Below are 16,447 nucleotides of genomic sequence, written 5' to 3' on the forward strand. Positions count from 1 at the left end.
CCCCCCGCAAACACACCCCACCCCCCCCCGCAAACACACCCCACCCACCCCGCAAACACACCCCACCCACCCCGCAAACACACCCCACCCACCCCGCAAACACACCCCTCCCCCCCGCAAACACACCTCACCCACCCCGCAAACACACCCCACCCACCCCGCAAACACACCCCTCCCCCCCCGCAAACACACCTCACCCACCCCGCAAACACACCCCCCCCGCAAACACACCCCACCCACCCCGCAAACACACCTCACCCACCCCGCAAACACACCCCACCCACCCCGCAAACACACCCCACCCACCCCGCAAACACACCCCACCCACCCCGCAAACACACCCCACCCACCCCGCAAACACACCCCACCCACCCCCGCAAACACACCCCACCCACCCCCCCCCTGTTTTGCCTCTGAATTCTCAGATGTTGGGAAGGGAAAACTCCACTGTCCAAAATATCCCGGCTGGTCCGTGTGTGAGAGAGAGAGAGAGAGACTGAGGGAGCATCGAGACAGACGGGGGAAGCGAGAGAGAGTGGCCGAGAGAGAGAGTTAGGCGGCTGATTGGGGCGGCCATTTCCAGTGTGTCACTCTCCATATTATGGTCAATTGATGCTGACTGGGGCGGCCATTTGCAGTGTGTCAGTCCTTCATTGCCTATCGATGGCTGATTTGGGCGGCCATTTGCAGTGTGTCAGTCCTTCATTGCCTATCGATGATTGATTTGGGTGGCCATTTGCAGTGTGTCAGTCCTTGATTGCTTATCGATGGTTGATTGGGGCGGCCATTTGCAGTGTGTCACTCTCCACATTATGGTCAATTGATGCTGACTGGGGCGGCCATTTGCAGTGTGTCACTCTCCACATTATGGCCAATTGATGGTTGATTGAGGCGGCCATTTGCAGTGTTTCAGTCCTTGATTGCCTATCGATGGCTGATGGGGGCGACCATTTGCAGTGTGTCAGTCCTTCATTGTCTATAGATGGCTGATTGGGGCGGCCATTTCCAGTGTGTCAGCCCTTCATTGCCTATAGATGGTTGATTGGGGCGGCCATTTGCAGTGTGTCACTCTCCACATTATGGTCAATTGATGCCTGATGGGGCAGCCATTTGCAGTGTGTCACTCTCCACATTATGGTCAATTGATGCTGACTGGGGCGGCCATTTGCAGTGTGTCACTCTCCACATTATGATCAATTGATGGTTGATTGGGGCGGCCATTTGCAGTGTGTCACTCTCCACATTATGGCCAATTGATGGCTGATAGGGGCGGCCATTTGCAGTGTGTCACTCTCCACATTATGGCCAATTGATGGCTGATAGGGGCGGCCATTTGCAGTGTGTCACTCTCCACATTATGGCCAATTGATGCCTGACTGGGGCGGCCATTTGCAGTGTGTCACTTTGCACATTATGGCCAATTGATGCCTGATTGGGGCGGCCATTTGCAGTGTGTCACTCTCCACATTATGGCCAATTGATGCCTGATTGGGGCGGCCATTTGCAGTGTGTCACTCCACATTATGGCCAATTGATGCTGACTGGGGCGGCCATTTGCAGTGTGTCACTCTCCATATTATGGCCAATTGATGCCTGATTGGGACGGCCATTTGCAGTGTGTCACTCCACATTATGGCCAATTGATGCCTGATTGGGGCAGCCATTTGCAGTGTGTCACTCTGCACATTATGGCCAATTGATGCCTGATGTGGCAGCCATTTGCAGTGTGTCACTCTGCACATTATGGCCAATTGATGCCTGATGGGGCAGCCATTTGCAGTGTGTCACTCTGCACATTATGGCCAATTGATGCTGATTGGGGCGGCCATTTGCAGTGTGTTAATATTTCCCTTCACTTACAGTTAATGGCAGGAGAAGGGGGGTGGGGTGGGGGAAGGGAGGCCCACATCAGCAGGCAGGGATGCACTGCCCTCCTCAAGATGGCCGACTGTGGAGCCCAGAGTCACCCCATCCTAAATATGGCCAACAGGCGCCTTCCCTCTCCAAGACGACAGCCGGGATTTCAAACCAGCCGACTGAGAGGTGTCACTCAGCTGGTTTGGGCAGCGCTGGGTTTGACGGAAAATGACAACAACCTCTGGATTCGATCGCTCCTCACGGTGATGGTCACAACAAAGCCAATGACACAATAAAAAGGCGATTGTCTGCGGATTACAGAGAGCACAGCGAAGAGAGAGACAGAGAGAGAGACACACACGGATCGGACACCATCAATGCTAAACAGTCAAACTTTATTTTTGCGATGGGGTGGGGGAATTATTGATCAACACACCAAGACTTGCTTCCCCGGACAGCTCATCCCTCCTCAGCCGGAGGCTCATCGCTCCCTCCCTCCCGGAGAGCTATAAAGCGACTAGCTTCTCATTCAGAGCAATCTGAGCCTGGGTAAGGTTCGAGAGGTAAGTCACCATCAGCAAGTCCTGCTCAGTGGACAGAGGGAGACACAAGGAGAGAGAGAGAGAGAGAGAGAGAGACACACAGAGAGAAACCATTAAGCAAACCAGTAAAGTTACTGTATATTTATAAAAATCCACCCGAACCCCTCGATTAGATTCCAGTCTGTAACTCACTCCCGGGTATCTGTTATTCTATATATAAACCCCCCCGAACCCCTCGATTAGATTCCAGTCTGTAACTCACTCCCGGGTATCGGTTATTCTATATATAAACCCCACCGAACCCCTCGATTAGATTCCAGTCTGTAACTCACTCCCGGGTATCTGTAATTCTATATATAAACCACCCCGAACCCCTCGATTAGATTCCAGTCTGTAACTCACTCCCGGGTATCTGTTATTCTATATATAAACCCCCCCGAACCCCTCGATTAGATTCCAGTCTGTAACTCACTCCCGGGTATCTGTTATTCTCTACATAAACCACCCCGAACCCCTCGATTAGATTCCAGTCTGTAACTCACTCCCGGGTATCTGTTATTCTGTATATAAACCACCCCGAACCCCTCAATTAGATTCCAGTCTGTAACTCACTCCCGGGTATCTGTTATTCTATATATAAACTACCCCGAACCCCTCGATTAGATTCCAGTCAGTAACTCACTCCCGGGTATCTGTTATTCTATATATAAACCACCCCGAACCCCTCAAATAGATTAAATTTGGGGAACTCACGTTGATGTTACTGTTCAGCATGGCTTCGAAATCCTGGGCTGAGATCTTTGGGACTTTGTTAACCAAGTCGATGAGAAATCTACCAACTGTGTTATCAGCACTGACCTTGCCTGACTGGAGACAGGGAGAGAGAATGGGATTCATTCACGGAGGACAGGCAGAGTTACTGATCAATACCCTGGAACGGCATTTATTGCCCATCCCTAATTGCCCCTTGAGAAGGTGGTGGTGAGCTGCCTTCTTGAGCCGCTGCAGTCCCTGTGGTGTAGGTACACCCACCGTGCTGTTAGGGTGGGATCAGGTGTGGGGGTGAGTGTCCAGCGGGCGGTGTGGGTGTGGGGGTGAGTGTCCAGCGGGCGGTGTGGGTGTGGGGGTGAGTGTCCAGCGGGCGGTGTGGGTGTGGGGGTGAGTGTCCAGCGGGCGGTGTGGATGTGGGGGTGAGTGTCCAGCGGGCGGTGTGGGTGTGGGGGTGAGTGTCCAGCGGGCGGTGTGGATGTGGGGGTGAGTGTCCAGCGGGCGGTGTGGGTGTGGGGTGAGTGTCCAGCGGGCAGTGTGGGTGTTGGGGTGAGTGTCCAGCGGGCGGTGTGGGGGTGAGTGTCCAGCGGGCGGTGTGGGTGTGGGGGTGAGTGTCCAGCGGGCGGTGTGGGTGTGGGGGTGAGTGTCCAGCGGGCAGTGTGGGGTGAGTGTCCAGCAGGCGGTGTGGGTGTGGGGGTGAGTGTCCAGTGGGCGGCATGGGTTTGGGGTGAGTGTCCAGCGGGCGGTGGGGGTGTGGGGCGAATGTCCAGCGGGCGGTGGGGGTGTGGGGGTGAGTGTCCAGCGGGCGGTGTGGGTGTGGGGTTGAGTGTCCAGCGGGCGGTGTGGGTGTGGGGTTGAGTGTCCAGCGGGCGGTGTGGGTGTGGGTTGAGTGTCCAGCAGAGGTGTGGGTGTGGGGGTGAGTGTCCAGCGGGCGGTGTGGGTGTGGGGCGAATGTCCAGCGGGCGGTGGGGGTGTGGGGGTGAGTGTCCAGCGGGCGGTGTGGGTGTGGGGTTGAGTGTCCAGCGGGCGGTGTGGGTGTGGGGTTGAGTGTCCAGCGGGCGGTGTGGGTGTGGGTTGAGTGTCCAGCAGAGGTGTGGGTGTGGGGGTGAGTGTCCAGCGGGCGGTGTGGGTGTGGGGGTGAGTGTCCAGCGGGCGGTGTGGGTGTGGGGGTGAGTGTCCAGCGGGCGGTGTGGGTGTCCAGCGGGCGGTGTGGGTGTCCAGCAGGTGGTGTGGGTGTGGGGGTGAGTGTCCAGTGGGCGGTGTGGGTGTGGGTTGAGTATCCAGCGGAGGTGTGGGTGTGGGGGTGAGTGTCCAGCGGGCGGTGTGGGGTGAGTTCCGGCCACATACTCACCAGGACATCCTCTGCGTACTGGAGCACGGTGGTCAGCATGTCCTGGATGTGTGCGGCCGATGTGCCCACTTGCTGCAGGTCACTGGAGAGGCTGATGGTCCGATTGGGGCTGCTCCGGGTTCTCTGGATCACGTCCACTGTGCCGGGGGGAGGGGGAGGAAAGGCAGGGAAACACACACAGAGCCGTCAATACCACACGCAAGGAACTCAGCCACAGCAGGCCATTCGGCCCATCACATCAACTCCCGCAAAGGGCAATTCACCCAGTGCCTCACCCACCTTCTCCCTGCACCCACCCCGATTCTACCCTCAAACACCGCGTCTGAATACGGGCGCGTACTCCCAGTACGGGGGCGCACCCCAATACGAGGGGAGGATGGAGACGGGAGCCTCTCCCCGAGGGGAGTCCGGAGCCTCTCAGCTGGGATGTCACTTACCTCCGATGCGCTCGGTGTCATAATACACGTACTTGATAGTCAGGGGCGTGAACATCACCCCCATTGTCTTCCCGGGAACTCCGAGGGGCGTGCTGGGAGGTGCAGGGGGAGAGAGAGAGAGAGAGAGAGAGAGATGGTGAGAGGGGGGGAGAGAGAGAGAGAGAGAGAGACTGATCAGCAATGAAGACCAAACACTTCCAATCGCAGCCCTGTTAACAGGAGGGACGCTGGGCCCAGCACAGGCCTGGACCTCCAGCCGGAGCCGGCCTGCTCGCCTGAGAACCGCACTCTCCTTACCTCACGTAGGCCTTAATGCTCATCCGTCCGTCTTGCAGCATCGTATCCACGGTGACGTGGACAGGATTCTGGGCTTCCCGACTGTAATATTCGTGAATCAGCACCGAGTGCTCGGTGATATCGTGGCCGGTGGCAAACCTGGGAGTTAAAATATCCCTGTTAATACCGGCTCACTGCAACTGTTAATCCATCTCCCCTCTCTCAGGGAGATATCTGTACACTGACTGGGGTCTCTCAGTCCCTCTCTCTCAGGGAGATATCTGCACACTGACTGGGGTCTCTCAGTCCCTCTCTCTCAGGGAGATATCTGTATACTGACTGGTGTCTCTCAGTCCCTCTCTCTCTCTCAGGGAGATATCTGTACACTGACTGGTGTCTCTCAGTCCCCTCTCTCTCAGGGAGATATCTGTACACTGACTGGGGTCTCTCAGTCCCTCTCTCTCAGGGAGATATCTGTACACTGACTGGTGTCTCTCAGTCCCCTCTCTCTCAGGGAGATATCTGTACACTGACTGGTGTCTCTCAGTCCCCCTCTCTCAGGGAGATATCTGTACACTGACTGGTGTCTCTCAGTCCCCTCTCTCTCAGGGAGATATCTGTACACTGACTGGTGTCTCTCAGTCCCCTCTCTCAGGGAGATATCTGTACACTGACTGGTGTCTCTCAGTCCCCTCTCTCTCTGGGAGATATCTGTACACTGACTGGTGTCTCTCAGTCCCCCTCTCTCAGGGAGATATCTGTACACTGACTGGTGTCTCTCAGTCCCCTCTCTCTCAGGGAGATATCTGTACACTGACTGGTGTCTCTCAGTCCCTCTCTCTCAGGGAGATATCTGTACACTGACTGGTGTCTCTCAGTCTCTCTCTCTCAGGGAGATATCTGTACACTGACTGGTGTCTCTCAGTCCCTCTCTCTAAGGGAGATATCTGTACACTGACTGGTGTCTCTCAGTCCCTCTCTCTCAGGGAGATATCTGTACACTGACTGGTGTCTCTCAGTCCCCTCTCTCTCAGGGAGATATCTGTACACTGACTGGTGTCTCTCAGTCCCCTCTCTCTCTGGGAGATATCTGTACACTGACTGGTGTCTCTCAGTCCATCTCTCTCAGGGAGATATCTGTACACTGACTGGTGTCTCTCAGTCCCCTCTCTCTCTGGGAGATATCTGTACACTGACTGGTGTCTCCCAGTCCCCTCTCTCTCTCAGGGAGATATCTGTACACTGACTGGTGTCTCTCAGTCCCTCTCTCTCAGGGAGATATCTGTACACTGACTGGTGTCTCTCAGTCCCTCTCTCTCAGGGAGATATCTGTACACTGACTGGTGTCTCTCAGTCCCCTCTCTCTCAGGGAGATATCTGTACACTGACTGGTGTCTCTCAGTCTCTCTCTCAGGGAGATATCTGTACACTGACTGGTGTCTCTCAGTCCCTCTCTCTCAGGGACATATCTGTACACTGACTGGTGTCTCTCAGTCCCCTCTCTCTCAGGGAGATATCTGTACACTGACTGGTGTCTCTCAGTCCCCTCTCTCTCAGGGACATATCTGTACACTGACTGGTGTCTCTCAGTCCCTCTCTCTCAGGGACATATCTGTACACTGACTGGTGTCTCTCAGTCCCTCTCTCTCAGGGAGATATCTGCACACTGACTGGGGTCTCTCAGTCCCTCTCTCTCAGGGAGATATCTGTACACTGACTGGTGTCTCTCAGTCCCTCTCTCTCTCTCAGGGACATATCTGTACACTGACTGGTGTCTCTCAGTCCCCTCTCTCTCAGGGAGATATCTGTACACTGACTGGGGTCTCTCAGTCCCTCTCTCTCAGGGAGATATCTGTACACTGACTGGTGTCTCTCAGTCCCCTCTCTCTCAGGGAGATATCTGTACACTGACTGGTGTCTCTCAGTCCCCCTCTCTCAGGGAGATATCTGTACACTGACTGGTGTCTCTCAGTCCCCTCTCTCTCAGGGAGATATCTGTACACTGACTGGTGTCTCTCAGTCCCCTCTCTCAGGGAGATATCTGTACACTGACTGGTGTCTCTCAGTCCCCTCTCTCTCTGGGAGATATCTGTACACTGACTGGTGTCTCTCAGTCCCTCTCTCTCAGGGAGATATCTGTACACTGACTGGTGTCTCTCAGTCCCTCTCTCTAAGGGAGATATCTGTACACTGACTGGTGTCTCTCAGTCCCTCTCTCTCTGGGAGATATCTGTACACTGACTGGTGTCTCTCAGTCCCTCTCTCTCAGGGAGATATCTGTACACTGACTGGTGTCTCTCAGTCCATCTCTCTCAGGGAGATATCTGTACACTGACTGGTGTCTCCCAGTCCCCTCTCTCTCTCAGGGAGATATCTGTACACTGACTGGTGTCTCTCAGTCCCTCTCTCTCAGGGAGATATCTGTACACTGACTGGTGTCTCTCAGTCCCCTCTCTCTCAGGGAGATATCTGTACACTGACTGGTGTCTCTCAGTCCCCTCTCTCTCAGGGAGATATCTGTACACTGACTGGTGTCTCTCAGTCTCTCTCTCAGGGAGATATCTGTACACTGACTGGTGTCTCTCAGTCCCTCTCTCTCAGGGACATATCTGTACACTGACTGGTGTCTCTCAGTCCCCTCTCTCTCAGGGAGATATCTGTACACTGACTGGTGTCTCTCAGTCCCTCTCTCTCAGGGACATATCTGTACACTGACTGGTGTCTCTCAGTCCCTCTCTCTCAGGGAGAAATCTGTACACTGACTGGTGTCTCTCAGTCCCTCTCTCTCAGGGACATATCTGTACACTGACTGGTGTCTCTCAGTCCCTCTCTCTCAGGGAGATATCTGTACACTGACTGGTGTCTCTCAGTCCCCTCTCTCTCAGGGAGATATCTGTACACTGACTGGTGTCTCTCAGTCCCTCTCTCTCAGGGAGATATCTGTACACTGACTGGTGTCTCTCAGTCCCCTCTCTCTCAGGGGGATATCTGTACACTGACTGGTGTCTCTCAGTCCCTCTCTCTCAGGGAGATATCTGTACACTGACTGGTGTCTCTCAGTCCCTCTCTCTCAGGGAGATATCTGTACACTGACTGGTGTCTCTCAGTCCCTCTCTCTCAGGGAGATATCTGTACACTGACTGGTGTCTCTCACTCCCCTCTCTCTCAGGGAGATATCTGTACACTGACTGGTGTCTCTCAGTCCCCTCTCTCTCAGGGAGATATCTGTACACTGACTGGTGTCTCTCAGTCCCTCTCTCTCAGGGAGATATCTGTACACTGACTGGTGTCTCTCAGTCCCTCTCTCTCAGGGAGATATCTGTACACTGACTGGTGTCTCTCAGTCCCTCTCTCTCAGGGAGATATCTGTACACTGACTGGTGTCTCTCAGTCCCTTTCTCTCAGGGAGATATCTGTACACTGACTGGTGTCTCTCAGTCCCTCTCTCTCAGGGAGATATCTGTACACTGACTGGTGTCTCTCAGTCCCCTCTCTCTCTCTCCCCTGTACTTACCAGCCCACTATCACCTCGTTGGGAGCAACTTTCTTGTGAAGCTCGTACATGTTCTTGGCGAACTCCATGTCAACAGCTACCTGTAGGGTGAGATAAAGATAAGGGGCGTGTGGGTCAGCGGTTTGTAATGGGGGCAGAGGGTAAGGGAAAGACATCAGAGGCAACCCAAGAGAATGGAGCAGGAGTAGACATTCGGCCCATCGAATGCCTGATCCACCATCCAATGGATTCATGCCTGTTCTGGGGTTTCAACGCTATTTCCCTGCCCACTCGCGATATCACGTGATTGACCTGGAAACCAAAAATGTATCTATCCCAACCTTAAATACATTCAACAATGGAGCCTGCAAAACGCTCTGGGGTAGAGAATTCCAGGGATTCACAACCCCTTCAGTTAAGAAATTTCTCATCTCAGTTCTAACTGATCACCCGGCTCCGCTCAGACACAGTCACCCCGCTCAGATACAGTCGCCCCGCTCAGACACAGTCGCCCCGCTCAGACACAGTCGCCCCGCTCAGACACAGTCGCCCCGCTCAGACACAGTCGCTCCGCTCAGACACAGTCGCCCCGCTCAGACACAGTCGCCCCGCTCAGACACAGTCGCCCCGCTCAGACACAGTCGCCCCGCTCAGACACAGTCGCCCCGCTCAGACACAGTCGCCCCTCTCAGACACAGTCGCCCCGCTCAGACACAGTCGCCCCGCTCAGACACAGTCGCCCCGCTCAGACACAGTCGCCCCGCTCAGACACAGTCGCCCCGCTCAGACACAGTCGCCCCGCTCAGACACAGTCGCCCCGCTCAGACACAGTCGCATCGCTCAGACACAGTCGCATCGCTCAGACACAGTCGCATCGCTCAGACACAGTCGCACCGCTCAGACACAGTCGCATCGCTCAGATACAGTCGCATCGCTCAGATACAGTCGCATCGCTCAGACACAGTCGCATCGCTCAGATACAGTCGCATCGCTCAGATACAGTCGCATCGCTCAGACACAGTCGCATCGCTCAGACACAGTCGCATCGCTCAGACACAGTCGCCCCGCTCAGACACAGTCGCATCGCTCAGACACAGTCGCATCGCTCAGACACAGTCGCCCCGCTCAGACACAGTCGCATCGCTCAGACACAGTCGCATCGCTCAGACACAGTCGCATCGCTCAGACACAGTCGCACCGCTCAGACACAGTCGCACCGCTCAGACACAGTCGCATCGCTCAGACACAGTCGCCCCGCTCAGACACAGTCGCATCGCTCAGACACAGTCGCATCGCTCAGACACAGTCGCATCGCTCAGACACAGTCGCACCGCTCAGACACAGTCGCACCGCTCAGACACAGTCGCATCGCTCAGACACAGTCGCCCCGCTCAGACACAGTCGCATCGCTCAGACACAGTCGCATCGCTCAGACACAGTCGCATCGCTCAGACACAGTCGCCCCGCTCAGACACAGTCGCATCGCTCAGACACAGTCGCATCGCTCAGACACAGTCGCCCCGCTCAGACACAGTCGCATCGCTCAGACACAGTCGCATCGCTCAGACACAGTCGCATCGCTCAGACACAGTCGCCCCGCTCAGACACAGTCGCATCGCTCAGACACAGTCGCATCGCTCAGACACAGTCGCCCCGCTCAGACACAGTCGCATCGCTCAGACACAGTCGCATCGCTCAGACACAGTCGCATCGCTCAGACACAGTCGCATCGCTCAGACACAGTCGCATCGCTCAGACACAGTCGCATCGCTCAGACACAGTCGCATCGCTCAGACACAGTCACCCCGCTCAGACACAGTCACCCCTCTCAGACACAGTCACCCCGCTCAGACACAGTCGTCGCCCCGCTCAGCTCAGACACAGTCGTCGCCCCGCTCAGCTCAGACACAGTCGTCGCCCCGCTCAGCTCAGGCACAGTCGCCCCGCTCAGCTCAGGCACAGTCGCCCCGCTCAGCTCAGACACAGTCGTCGCCCCGCTCAGCTCAGACACAGTCGTCGCCCCGCTCAGCTCAGGCACAGTCGCCACTCTATTCCCAAGTTACCTTACCTCATCCTCTGACTCGTTGTGTGGAACCGAGAAACAATTAGTGATCTCAACAGTCTGTTTATCCACAGTGCCTGAGAAAGGTAGAGAGAGAGAGAGAGAATATATAATAGCACGTTACAGAAATACAATTAACACATGGGAATGAGTCGCTGCTATCAGAGGGAGAAAAGCGGTGAAGGTGGATGGACAGAAGTGGGTGACGGAGAGACACAAGCAGATGACCATGGAGGGGGCTGAGATGAGCAGAATGGTGCAGGGAGCGGAGGGGTGTTTTGGGGGGGTGGGTGTGGCAGGGTGGGGGCAGATGGGCAAACCGGGAAGTGGGGGTGGGGGGGACAGGAAGACTGGGGAGGGGGACAGGCAGAACCAGGTGGGGGGGGGGGGGGGCGGACAGGCAGACCTGGGCCGGGGGGGGGGGGGGGGGGGGGGTACAGGCAGACTGGGGGGGGGGGGGGTACAGGCAGACTGGGGGGGGGGGGACAGACAGACTGGGGGGGGGACAGACAGACTGGGGGGGGGACAGACTGGGGGGGGGGGGACAGACTGGGGGGGGGGGTGGGGTACAGGCAGACTGGGGGGGGGGGGGGGACAGACAGACTGGGGGGGGGACAGACAGACTGGGGGGGGGACAGACAGACTGGGGGGGGGGACAGACAGACTGGGGGGGGGACAGACAGACTGGGGGGGGGACAGACAGACTGGGGGGGGGGGACAGACAGACTGGGGGGGGGGGGACAGACAGACTGGGGGGGGGGGGGGACAGACTGGGGGGGGACAGACAGACTGGGGGGGGGGGGGGGGGACAGACAGACTGGGGGGGGGACAGACAGACTGGGGGGGGGACAGACTGGGGGGGGGGGGACAGACAGACTGGGGGGGGGGGGGGACAGACTGGGGGGGGGGACAGACAGACTGGGGGGGGGGGGGGACAGACAGACTGGGGGGGGGACAGACTGGGGGGGGGACAGACAGACTGCGGGGGGGGGGGGACAGACAGACTGGGGGGGGGGGGGACAGACAGACTGGGGGGGGGACAGACAGACTGGGGGGGGGGGGGGACAGACAGACTGGGGGGGGGACAGACTGGGGGGGGGGGGGACAGACAGACTGGGGGGGGGACAGACTGGGGGGGGGGGGGACAGACAGACTGGGGGGGGGGGGGGGACAGACTGGGGGGGGGGGGGGACAGACAGACTGGGGGGGGGGGGGACAGACTGGGGGGGGGGACGACAGACTGGGGGGGGGGACGACAGACTGGGGGGGGGGACAGACTGGGGGGGGGGGGGACAGACTGGGGGGGGGGGGACAGACAGACTGGGGGGGGGGGGGACAGACAGACTGGGGGGGGGGGGGGGGACAGACTGGGGGGGGGGGGGCAGACTGGGGGGGGGGGGGGACAGACTGGGGGGGGGGGGGACAGACTGGGGGGGGGGGGACAGACAGACTGGGGGGGGGGGGGGGACAGACAGACTGGGGGGGGGGACAGACTGGGGGGGGGGGGGACAGACTGGGGGGGGGGGGACAGACTGGGGGGGGGGGGGACAGACTGGGGGGGGGAGGGGACAGACTGGGGGGGGGGGGGACAGACAGACTGGGGGGGGGGGGGGACAGACAGACTGGGGGGGGGGGGACAGACAGACTGGGGGGGGGGGGGGGGACAGACTGGGGGGGGGGGGGACAGACTGGGGGGGGGGGGACAGACAGACTGGGGGGGGGGGGGGACAGACTGGGGGGGGGGGACAGACAGACTGGGGGGGGGGGGGACAGACAGACTGGGGGGGGGGGGGACAGACAGACTGGGGGGGGGGGGACAGACAGACTGGGGGGGGGGGGGACAGACAGACTGGGGGGGGGGGGGGGGACAGACAGACTGGGGGGGGGGGGGGGCAGACTGGGGGGGGACAGACAGACTGGGGGGGGGGGGGGACAGACAGACTGGGGGGGGGGGGACAGACAGACTGGGGGGGGGGGGGACAGACAGACTGGGGGGGGGGGGGGACAGACAGACTGGGGGGGGGGGGGGGGCAGACTGGGGGGGGGGGACAGACTGGGGGGGGGGGGACAGACTGGGGGGGGGACAGACAGACTGGGGGGGGGGGGGGACAGACTCGGGGGGGGGGGACAGACTGGGGGGGGGGACAGACTGGGGGGGGGGACAGACTGGGGGGGGGGACAGACTGGGGGGGGGGACAGACTGGGGGGGGGGACAGACTGGGGGGGGGGGACAGACTGGGGGGGGGGGACAGACAGACTGGGGGGGGGGGGGGCAGACTGGGGGGGGGGGGACAGACTGGGGGGGGGGACAGACTGGGGGGGGGGACAGACTGGGGGGGGGGGGACAGACTGGGGGGGGGGGGGGGGGGGTGAGGCCGGGGGGGGGGGGTGAGGCCGGGGGGGGGGGGGGGGGGGGGTGAGGCCGGGGGGGGGGCGGGGCCGGGTCCCTCACCCAGGAGGGTGCCGATCACCCGCTTCGCCTCCTCATTCCGCCGCTCGCTGCTGTCGGCGATGGAGCAAAGAACCACCGGGTGGATCCGGAGGAGAGGCCCGTAACCCGCCATTGGAGCCCGAGAGAGAGAGAGAGAGAGAGGGGGCGGGGCTTCCCGCAACACGTGGGACAGGGAGGGGCGGTGCTTCCGCGGCACGAGGGGCGGGGCCGCATGACGACACAAAGGAACTCCATCGATGAGTGGCTGCACAGTGCGCGTGGGACCCGGAACCTCGGGAAACGGCCGCTCTCCCATTGGCTGGACGCCAGTCGGTCAGCGGCGGCCCGCTCTCCCATTGGATTATTAATCAGTCCGTCAAAGAAACCCCGCCCTCCCATTGGCTTGCTATTCAGTCCGTCAAGGGAAACACGTTGCCCCATTGGACCGTTGCAACGTCACCCAGCGCAAGCCCGTTCTCCCATTGGATCAATACCGAACAACCTAAGTGAAATCTGCTCTCCCATTGGCTGGAGACCAGCCGCCCGGCGACAGCCCGATCTCCCATTGGCTCAGCCCACAGCCTCTCACCGAATTCCCGAACCCCCATTGGACGGCTCGACAGCGCATCGGAAAATCCACGAGGTCCCCCATTGGACGGATGAAGAGCCCATCAATGAGTCGCCGCTTCCCATTGGACCGATCTCCATGACCATCGAGGCACCTCCGCTCATCCATTGGGCCATTCACCCCTGGTGGTCCGCGAACGCCATTGGAGGGCTCGGCTGACGCGTCATTACACCTCCGCCCCGGCCCAGCTCTGATAGGCTCACATTGTCCAGGAGCATAGACCCGCCCTCCCATTGGACCGGTCAGAGTGTCCATCACCCAAGCTTCGCTCGCCCATTGGGCCGTTCCTCGCTGGGCGTCACCGCGCTCCGGCTGCCATTCCTCCCATTGGACAGTGCGGCTCTCCCTCAGTACCGACCCTCCGACAGTGCAGCTCTCCCTCAGTACTGACCCTCCGACAGTGCGGCACTCCCTCAATACTGACCCTCCGACAGTGCGGCACTCCCTCAGTACTGACCCTCCGACAGTGCGGCACTCCCTCAGTACTGACCCTCCGACAGTGCGGCACTCCCTCAGTACTGACCTTCCGACAGTGCAGCACTCCCTCAGTACTGACCCTCCGACAGTGCGGCACTCCCTCAGTACTGACCCTCCGACAGTGCGGCACTCCCTCAGTACTGACCCTCCGACAGTGCGGCACTCCCTCAGTACTGACCTTCCGACAGTGCAGCACTCCCTCAGTACTGACCCTCCGACAGTGCGGCACTCCCTCAGTACTGACCCTCCGACAGTGCGGCACTCCCTCAGTACTGACCTTCTGAGTGTGCAGCACTCCCTCAGTACTGACCCTCCGACAGTGCGGCACTCCCTCAGTACTGACCCTCCGACAGTGCAGCACTCCCTCAGTACTGACCCTCCGACAGTGCGGCTCTCCCTCAGTACTGACCCTCCGACAGTGCGGCATTCCCTCAGTACTGACCCTCCGACAGTGCAGCACTCCCTCAGTACTGACCCTCCGACAGTGCAGCACTCCCTCAGTACTGACCTTCTGAGTGTGCAGCACTCCCTCAGTACTGACCCTCCGACAGTGCAGCACTCCCTCAGTACTAACCCTCCGACAGTGCGGCACTCCCTCAGTACCGACCCTCCGACAGTGCAGCACTCCCTCAGTACTGACCCTCCGACAGTGCGGCACTCCCTCAATACTGACCCTCCGACAGTGCAGCACTCCCTCAGTACTGACCCTCCGACAGTGCGGCACTCCCTCAGTACTGACCCTCCGACAGTGCAGCACTCCCTCAGTACTGACCCTCCGACAGTGCGGCTCTCCCTCAGTACTGACCCTCCGACAGTGCAGCACTCCCTCAGTACTGACCTTCTGAGTGTGCAGCACTCCCTCAGTACTGACCCTCCGACAGTGCAGCACTCCCTCAGTACTGACCCTCCGACAGTGCGGCGCTCCCTCAGTACTGACCCTCCGACAGTGCGGCACTCCCTCAGTACTGACCCTCCGACAGTGCGGCACTCCCTCAGTACTGACCCTCCGACAGTGCGGCGCTCCCTCAGTACTGACCCTCCGACAGTGCAGTTTCTATCTCTGTTTGACTAATGTTGACTGAATCTAAATCCTGAAGGATGTTCCGAGTCCGGATCCAGATCCGGGAACTAACAAGTAGAGAAGACTCCAGGAGTCTCAAACTTCACAAAGGCTGTCCTGACACGAGCTGAGCTTGAATTTTGTGCCCTGCTTCGTCCAGTGGGATACGAACTTTCCAACTTTCTTTTGCAATCAACCATGTTGCCGTGCATTCTGACCTACATTTTACAATGAGATTATTCCCTGTCGAGAATTTTCTTACTCCGAGTTTTACTATAGGGTCCAAATCTGGATAAATGTGATGAAATGCTCCCCACTTCCCTGGATGAGTGCAGCTCCCACAGCACTCAAGAGGCCTGACACCATCCAGGAGGTGTTGAGTCATTGCGAATGGAGTGCTTGTTACTCGAAACGCACTCCACGCTCAATTTTTTGCCTCTCATGTTTCCCCCCCTGTCATTCTCAACACCCTGGGGGTTACCACTGACCAGAAACTGAACTGGACCCAGCCATATAAATACTGTGGCAACAAGAGCAGGTCAGAGGCTGGGAATCCTGCGGAGAGTAACTCACCTCCTGACTCCCCAAAGCCTGTCCACCATCTACAAGGCACAAGTCAGGAGTGTGATGGGGACACTCTCCACTTGACTGGATGAGTGCAGCTCCCACAACACTCAAGAAGCTCGACACCATCCAGGACAAAGCAGCCCCGCTTGATCGGCACCCCATCCACATACATTCACTCCCTCCACCACCGACGCACAGTAGCAGCAGTGTGTGTACCATCTACAAGATGCACTGCAGGAATTCACCAAGGCTCCTTCCACAGCACCTTCCAAACCCACGACCACTACCATCTAGAAGGACAAGGGCAGCAGACACATGGGGAACACCACCACCTGGAAGTTCCCCTCCAAGTCACTCACCATCCTGACTTGGAAATATATCAGCCGTTCCTTCACTGTCGCTGGGTCAAAATCCCGGAACTCCCTCCCTAACAGCACTGTGGGTGTACCTACACCACATGGACTGCAGCGGTGGGGGAAGGGGAGGCGTGGGGGTGGT

The 16,447-nt window shown here is 58.9% G+C and overlaps 1 protein-coding gene across 1 annotated transcript; it reads right to left on the minus strand.

Annotated features, from left to right (window-relative positions):
* Positions 1-2,233: 2,233 nt before the first annotated feature.
* On the minus strand, positions 2,234-13,402 carry eif3f (eukaryotic translation initiation factor 3, subunit F). Its single transcript, XM_078538168.1, has 8 exons — positions 13,239-13,402; positions 10,793-10,863; positions 8,746-8,825; positions 5,253-5,390; positions 4,956-5,047; positions 4,519-4,655; positions 3,153-3,266; positions 2,234-2,441 (listed from the first exon to the last, which is right to left on the minus strand). Exons 1-8 carry the CDS (start codon positions 13,348-13,350, stop codon positions 2,364-2,366), a joined length of 822 nt encoding a protein of 273 aa, XP_078394294.1. The 5' UTR covers positions 13,351-13,402; the 3' UTR covers positions 2,234-2,363.
* Between the last annotated feature and the right edge of the window lie 3,045 nt (positions 13,403-16,447).

Source organism: Cetorhinus maximus, unplaced genomic scaffold, assembly GCF_964194155.1.
Source record: "Cetorhinus maximus unplaced genomic scaffold, sCetMax3.hap1.1 HAP1_SCAFFOLD_4101, whole genome shotgun sequence".
NCBI classification, from domain to species: domain Eukaryota; kingdom Metazoa; phylum Chordata; class Chondrichthyes; order Lamniformes; family Cetorhinidae; genus Cetorhinus; species Cetorhinus maximus.

Coding starts and splice junctions, on each gene's coding strand:
- eif3f (XM_078538168.1), bottom strand. CDS start 13,350: ATGGCGGGTTACGGGCCTCTCCTCCGGATCCACCCGGTGGTTCTTTGC. Junction 5,048..5,252: donor AGCATTAAGGCCTACGTGAG/GTAAGGAGAGTG, acceptor TGCACCTCCCAG/CACGCCCCTCGGAGTTCCCG. Junction 4,656..4,955: donor TGACACCGAGCGCATCGGAG/GTAAGTGACATC, acceptor CCCCCGGCACAG/TGGACGTGATCCAGAGAACC.